The 7,871-nt window shown below is 45.1% G+C and overlaps 1 protein-coding gene across 1 annotated transcript in view; it reads right to left on the reverse strand.

The window, feature by feature from the left end:
- NR3C1 (nuclear receptor subfamily 3, group C, member 1 (glucocorticoid receptor)) overlaps positions 1 to 7,871 on the reverse strand; it is a gene marked incomplete at its 3' end in the record, with an annotated part of 58,323 nt that overhangs the window by 20,307 nt on the left and 30,145 nt on the right. Inside the window, exon 2 of the mRNA XM_010087614.1 lies at positions 710 to 873. Within this exon, the coding sequence (XP_010085916.1) occupies positions 710 to 873 (164 nt within the window). The remainder of the gene's footprint in view (positions 1 to 709; positions 874 to 7,871) is intronic.

Below are 7,871 nucleotides of genomic sequence, written 5' to 3' on the forward strand. Positions count from 1 at the left end.
CTGAAGAGCTGGACACTAAGACACAACCTAGTTCATGGCATAATGGCTACTTACGCAGCCCAAAAAATCACAGATTACTTACTGCTACACACACTGCAGATTCACTTTTAGTTTTCCGTAATTTTTATTTTCTAGAATAATTTTATGATTAGAGAGAAATCTCAATGATCCAAAGCTACACACGTGTCCCTGTTATCTACCTGCCCCTGCAATATCACATGTGGACAGGTATGTAATATAATCAATATCACCTATGGGAAAATCTGCAATGCTATCACAATCATACACACAAAACATTTATGAAGTTTCACCTACAGTTTCATACACAAAACAGCTACCCTTAAACTTAAAATGCACAAACTTTACAAACCTAAGGCACACAAATATCTGTATACAGACAGCACAAACAAACAAAAACAACTGTGAAAGAAAATGAAACAAAGGAAAAGCCAGGACAACAATACATCCTTTTACACTGTGAGTGAATGGGAGCATTTTACACATGTAAATGGAATCTGTGCTTCAGATAATCACACCATTATCGATGCTCTTCCTAGGAAAAGATCAGTGACACAACGCCTGGGATTTTCCAGGGGGATTCTAGCAAAAACATGGATTTCAGTAAGGCGAAACAGACTGGTTTTGCACGCGGATGTATGTCTGTGGATTTTAAATTTTTAATCAGCAAATTCATCAAAACGTGTCCTACCTTCCACGGCTCTTTTGAAGAACACTTTGCAGCTGCCACAAGTAAGAACACCGTAATGGCACCCAGAGGCCTCATCAGAGCAAACCAGACAAAGCTTGGGAGGTGGTCCCGTTGTTGCTGAGGCTGTGGAGGGAGAGGAGCTTACATCTGATCTCATTCCAGGGCTAGAAGATAAAAAAAAAAAGCATAGAAATACTTTTAATTAAGATCTGTGGGAATCTGGCAAACATCATATTCAGAACTGCAAGAAATCCTTCTCCTCAGCCGCCGCAGCTCTGCACACAAAGTCCAACAGACCGCAACAGTCAAACCATGGGTGTTGTAAGCCACCAGTAAAGCTGTATGGATTTTTCAAGGCCTATTCAACTAGGTCAGGATCACTTCCTTTACACATCTCTGAAGCCAAGTTTCTTGCACAATTACCCCAGCCTTTAAAATTGACTCTTAATCACACTCTCGTTCCATATTGTTTTCATTACAGTCACGACAGATGACACTGGGACACTATTATGCAAGGATCTGGGGGAATTAAGCCACACATTTATACATATTTACAGTAACACATGACCATTTCACCCCAGTGTTTCAGGAAAAGAGTCTCCACTCCTAATCTCAGGATGGGCTTTTCCTATGTAAACACCCAGGCCATCTACAAATGAAGGGTTAGTTCTTTAAAAAAAAAAAAGAAATCATCGTTAAAGCCCCAAAGAAACTATCGTAATCACCTCTGAGCTGCTTCTAATCATAAGGGTTGAACCAACAGGGGCTGTGGCAAAGTTCGGAGGCTGATCTCATTCAGCCCGTGTAAGCACCACAGCCCAAACCCAAACCCGCCGCGGTACCGGCCGGCTGCCGACACCTCCGCTGACACGGCCGGTTCGGTCGAGCTCAGTCGCACAGCATTTCAAACTTTGAAAATGCAATTTCTATACTGGATGCTTAAAGTGATTTTCACTGAAAATTTTGTCCAACAGGGTTTCAGCTTCTTTCCTGACGAAGCTAGAAAATAACACTTTTTTTCCTCAGAAACTCTCAAACATCCCCGCTCCCTAATGTGGGCTCTACATCCGTACGTGGGCTGGCTTTTGCATGGAAAATTCCTTCTCCTCTCCTCAAGGAAGTCTGACCAGATTTGTTCACACTTTTTTTTTTTTTTTTTTTTCCCAAAAAAACCCATAGTTCTCAAACATCTGCAAAAATCTTGAAATTCCAGCCCAAACTAAAGCTCTCCAACACTCAGGAGGCTTCACTTTTGAACAGGTCACCTCCATACACGCCATCCCCAGAGAGCAGGTGAGAAATGCTCTGCCCAGCGACTCCAAGGACTTCTGCTGTCACGTTTGCTCACAGTTCGATATTAAGAGTTCGATATGAAAAGCAGACACAAGGAGCAGGAATCCTACCACTCAAACACAGAGGGATAAAAGTCAAACCAGCATAAACATGTCAACGGAGTCCATGCTGTGACAAATACAGAGCCAGAGGGCAGAGCACCGTGGAAATTCCTCATGTTGGGGAAAAACATGAGAGAGTACAGGCATGCCAAGACCTAAGGTCCACGAAGAACCCCCCAAAAACCAGAGCCTGCGATGAGCTGGGGGAGAAGGTGACCTGTATCTAAGCTAGAGCAGAGAAGTAATGGACAGACAAGAACACAGCAACAGCTCGAACGAGGTGGAGCGGCTGTGGGAAGGAGGGGAGAAGAATAAGACCAAGGGTGGTGGGAAGGCTCCAATGGAAAAGGCTGGCAGTGGGAATGAAGCAGAATGAGTCAACCTTAAGGAAAAAGGGAAGAAAAAAAGCCCACCCAAGAAAGAACACTTCTTTCCAGAACTTGGAAAAGAATTCAAAACCATCACATCACTCCTTTGTGTTCAGCAAACATTTGTGAAATGCTCCAACACTTCTACACTATTGCCCGACAAAGGGGCTGGCAATCACCACTAGCTGCTCTGTCAGCTGAAGGGGCAGTCACTGACAGATTGCAATCCTGTTTAAGATCCATAATAATGGCTTTTCTGTGCTTTTTAATTAATTTATCTCCTTTTAAAGAGCAGAAAGCTACAATAAAATGCTAAGGTTGCACAATCCAGCACTCAAAATCCCAGCAAGGGCAGAACGTAATTCAACCCAGTTACGTTTATTTGATGTCCTTACAAACACACATTTTTAATTACACGCTCCTCCTAATTTCTACAAAGCACGTCTGCCTTCCTCAGTGCAGAGGCACTCGAGGAATGAATACCGCACCGATGGAAGCTGCCATTTGCACGGCCCCATCTCCGCTGATGAAGAAACCGGCTGACAGATGCCAATGGCTACGGGTTTGCAGGAAAAAACCCTCGTGGTCAAGGAAGCAGAGGACTCAGGTCGAGTCCTGCCTCGTATCCCAAAGCTGTGCGTGATGGCATTTGCTTAGCACAAAGCAGCCTTCTCGGACACCCTGCCTTCCTAACTCACAGCTCCAGATCTGGCACATCCTGGGAAGAAAGGCGTGCTCCCCCCGCCTGCTGATCCCTTTGGAAAAAAGAATAAAATGGTTTCTCCACTTTGTAGTGTCATATGCAAAAATAAAATAAAATAAACAAATCAAACCAACACTTACTTCAAAACCAAACAAGCCCTGCCTATTAAAAACCGTCATCACTGGCCAGTCAAAGGCTACTGCAAGTTCCCGTATTTCCTCTACAGTTTCAGGCTCAGTAGCTCCTTCTCTTATGCTAAAAATCTCAGATTAAACATTGAAATGTAAGCTGGGAGTCTGTGACTTTAAAAAAGGAATATGTAACTTGAGAACTTTTTATTAAAATGATTAAACCAGAAAAAGATGGAAACATCTTTCTATGCATAGTTTTGAAGACAGCTAATTTAGATAAAAAAATTAAACTCTTTATACCTTACGAATTTCTGACAAAAGCATTTTTAAGGAAACATTCATCAGCTGTCATAGAAACTATGGTAGCGCCAAACATATGCCACTGAAACTTTTCAATCACCTTTAATTTTTAAACAGGGCTCATCTTCTGTACCAGTACCACAGAAAATGTAATATGAGAAAGAAAACAGATGATATGACTTACAAAACTAAAAATAAATTATTACATTGATTAATAAAGCAGTAGCCAGCAATCTAATCTGGGCTTCTGGCATATCTTCTCAAGCCTGGCTGTATCAGATAAGGCCAATATTTACTAACTGTGTGGAGAGCTGCCAGACACCTCCGTCCCCTGGTTGGGGAAAACACAATTTTGTTCCCTGAAACACGGAGAACAGGAGGGATTATTAGTGTGTAAGGACTCCTGCAAGAGCTACAACAAACTGGCTTAAAGTTTAATGTAAATCTTCTACCTATAAAGTTGCACGTAGTAGAAGACAAACAACCACTTCCTAAGGAAGAGGTAAGGGAGGGGAATTACACTCTGAGAGAATATAATAAAGTCAGCTTTCGGTTATTTACAGAAATGTTTTTAAACTCAACAAAAACCTAGTGAACTATGATTCTTGCCTAAATAAAAGTCAAGAAGCACAGATGAGAGAGGAAAAAAAATTCCTAATTTTAAGGGTTCCCAACTTGTAAAAACTTTAAGTAAATTTTATTTTGGGAGGCGAGGTGTTCTTTGTTTAAAGGCAGTGAGCTCCATTCCTATGTACTTTCAGAAACTATTTCTATATAATCTAATGTCATTCCTTTGCACAGACACGTTTATCACTTCCAGTCAAGGAAACATATGGTGGTAAAATGGAAAGACTTAAAGAAAAGAAGATGCAGCCACGATAACGAGCTCAGCAGAAATCCAGCTGTTTAACCAAAGCCATTGCTGTGTTAATCATTTACCAGGGACTTCCAAACCAGGCTCAAGGTTCAAACTTTAGTAAAGCTGGCTGCACTAGCGCTGAGGGCGGTGTGAAGTTCTCCTTTCCTGGGGTTCCCATCCACCCCGGGTCACACCATCCTCCCGCAGAGGCTGTGGCCAGGGCCGGGGGGATGCTCAGGGGGCCGGGGGAGTCAGAGCCCCAGCCCCACGCTCCTCCAGCAAGGCTGCAAAGCCGGGATGTCAGACAGCAGTGACCACCAAACTGCCCTGCAGTCAGCTCTAACCATTCCAGCAGAAGGATGGGGCAGGTGAAGTTACCTGAAACCTTTCTCCAGTTCACTGCTGGAGACAACGTTTTGCTTTTTCCTCGTTTTTCTGTCTTTACTGGGAAGAATCTAAAACACAGCACAGAACATGCACACTCCCGTATGCCAACACTCTTACCACTGCAATATTATTTAAAAAATATACTGCCTTCCTGCTACTTCACATTCTTAAATGAAAAAACCTCCAGTGAGGTAAGGCAGAGATGAATATTTTCAGCAACTAAAGTCATTAGTCATTCACAGTCTCCAACTTGCAATTCTGTACCAGTGCGTGAGAGCTTCGCATGATCAGCCTTGATGACGTTTTGTCCAAAACCCTGCCCAGCCCTAGCACCCTTCTGCTGAAGGGGAAACTCTTTAAAAAATGCGAGTTAAATTAGCACCAATAGCAAGTTACACACATGCAGTGAGAACTTGGTTAACAGTCTAAAAACCAACGGCACAGAAGGCAAAGGGCTGCAGGCTCCAGAACAGGGCAAGGAGCATCTCGGGAAGGCTGGGGGGCTGCCAGGCAAAGCAGCAGCTGGCAGCCCTGCAGTTTTCACCTTTTTAAAAAAAAATCCACCCTGAAGAAAAGTTCAGGGGAAATGCATACTACAAGTTTTTTTCTGACGCACGGACAACTAAGGTATTCCCTGGTGCTATGATAAATTACAAAAGCAGAACACTTGCAGCTGGCTCCTAAAACCCTGTAAGCAAAAGCTGTTCGTGTCCAACTGCCAGCTCCAAGGAGAGGAAGGGATGCGATAGGTCTAGGGTGGGAAACAACCACCCAAAATGTGACTATATTTATTATTAAAGTTTAAAGCAGGGTAAAAAGACTATTCATTTTGTTCATGCTTCTCATTTACTACTTCCCAAATCTGAACTGCATCCACTCTGCTTGACAGAGACCACAAAATACCGCGCACTGAGTCACAGCTCTCCCGCGTAAGTCACCTTAGCATGGACGAACACATTCTCAAAGCCAGCTACTTATCTGCTGAAGTAGTATCACCACACCAACAGTAAAGAAACGATTTTCAATGTCATTGCCATCTGGGCCTCCTTCTTATCTTGTAGCAATGAGAACAATGTAAACACCCAGCTGCATACACTAACTGATTACATTTTTTTAATTGCTTGCTTATTTCTTTATTAACTAGAGAAACTACTAATTATGTTTTATACCCTCTTAGGCAGGAAAGTAGTTTTCAGTTCAAGCAGGAGAAAATTTTTAAAACAAGGCTACCGACAGTATATTTTTCATTACAATATTAAAATAAAAGTATATTTGCCAATTGAAAATAACTTCCAAAATGCATTTTGCCGAGAACCTGAATCACTGGTTACGACCGTCTCTTCTGTCTCTTGTAACGTACTCACTGAAGTTTAAAGAGACTGAAAATTGGTACGGGCTGGAAGAACCAACGCTTTCCTCCCCGGCTGCGCACACAGCCTTTGGTTTGCCCGGCCAGCGCCCAGGGCACACGGCTCAGCGTGGAAACTGACTGCCTGAACGCACCCAACACCCACAAACCCACAAAGCACACACGCCAGCCAGCCCTCCACATCACTGCAGAATAAGTTTGCTCTGTATACAAGTCTTCCCTCCATTTTTGTACTTAAAACAGAGAACTGAATTGCTTTGGTAAACACGCTGCTCTTGATTACAAGCATGTCCCCAGTGCTGCCATAATAAATTAAAAATCCGCTACGGAACCTGCTGTGGTATTTAATCAAAGCCTGCGAATGAAAGCATCCCGCGTTCCTCTGCACAGCCCCTCTGACAGCGCAGGCGGCTCACACCATCTCCTTTATCCCACCCAGATCGATGCTGTACCACGACCTGACAAACCAGGAAACCAGGCTCCGCGCTATCGGTCCCGTTGCGTGCACACACCTGAAACACGACCGAGATACGCCAGCGTGAGGAGTGGGTCACCCAGAAAGGCCAAGGCCACATTTGCTCCACTGCTGGCTGCAGAACCCAAACCTGACATTTTACCATCGCACTGGCTGGTACCACCGTGCCTCCTCCGGACACGCTCTCTCCATCAGGACGAATTCTATCGCTAGCCTACAACGGAGTCCTGGGATTCTAACTCACAGGAACATTTAAAATACGAGACACACCTAAAGCAGCAAAGCCTCACAATTAACCACTCCGTCTGCTGGATGAGATGGATTTTACCAGCCCTTTAACTCAACTAAAGCAGACTGTAGGATCCATTGCTTCGTATAAAGTCACCTCAAACCCCGTAATCATTTTTGCTGATGTTTCCGACAACTTGGGTACATCCTAACAAGGACCGGGACCAGAGCATCACGATGGAGTTCAGAACAGAAAAGTGAGTTCAGTCCACACAGAGAAAAGGCTTCACACAGATCTGTTATGAATGATTTTACGTGTACAAACACACTCACTATTGGCAAACAAACTAAATGGGAATTAGCACCTTCCCTGCTAGCGCTGTTGTACAGAACCAAACCTTGACGCTGGAGAGGTTTTGATCGGTCCGGAGGCCTTAAAGAACCTGACCTGCGAACCTAAGCTCTGTTCTCCCTAAGTACACGAAGAAATAGGATTTACTGAGGAACCCCAGCACACACAAGCTTTGGAGGCGCAGGCAGCCCCGTCCCAGGGCCGTGTCTCACCAGCCCAGCGTGCTCCTGGAAGCTGGCGGGAGCTCCGGCACCACGGGACATCGCCGCAGGGACGCACACGGGACATCGCTGCAGTGACGACACGCACGGGACATCGCCGCAGGGACGTGTATGGGACACGCACAGGGCATCACCGCAGGGACGCACACAGGACATGGCTGCAGGGACACGCAGGACATCACCGCAGGGACATCGCCGCAGAGACGCACACGGGACATTGCTGCAGGGACATCGCCGCAGGGACGCACACGGGACATTGCCGCAGGGACATCGCCGCAGGGACGCACACGGGACATTGCCGCAGGGACACTGCCGCAGGGACACACACGGGACATTGCTGCAGGGACGCGCAAGGCACCAGCCCGCCGACCCCCC

This window comes from Pterocles gutturalis, unplaced genomic scaffold, assembly GCF_000699245.1.
Source record: "Pterocles gutturalis isolate BGI_N339 unplaced genomic scaffold, ASM69924v1 scaffold20591, whole genome shotgun sequence".
Classification (NCBI taxonomy): Eukaryota; Metazoa; Chordata; class Aves; order Pterocliformes; family Pteroclidae; genus Pterocles; species Pterocles gutturalis.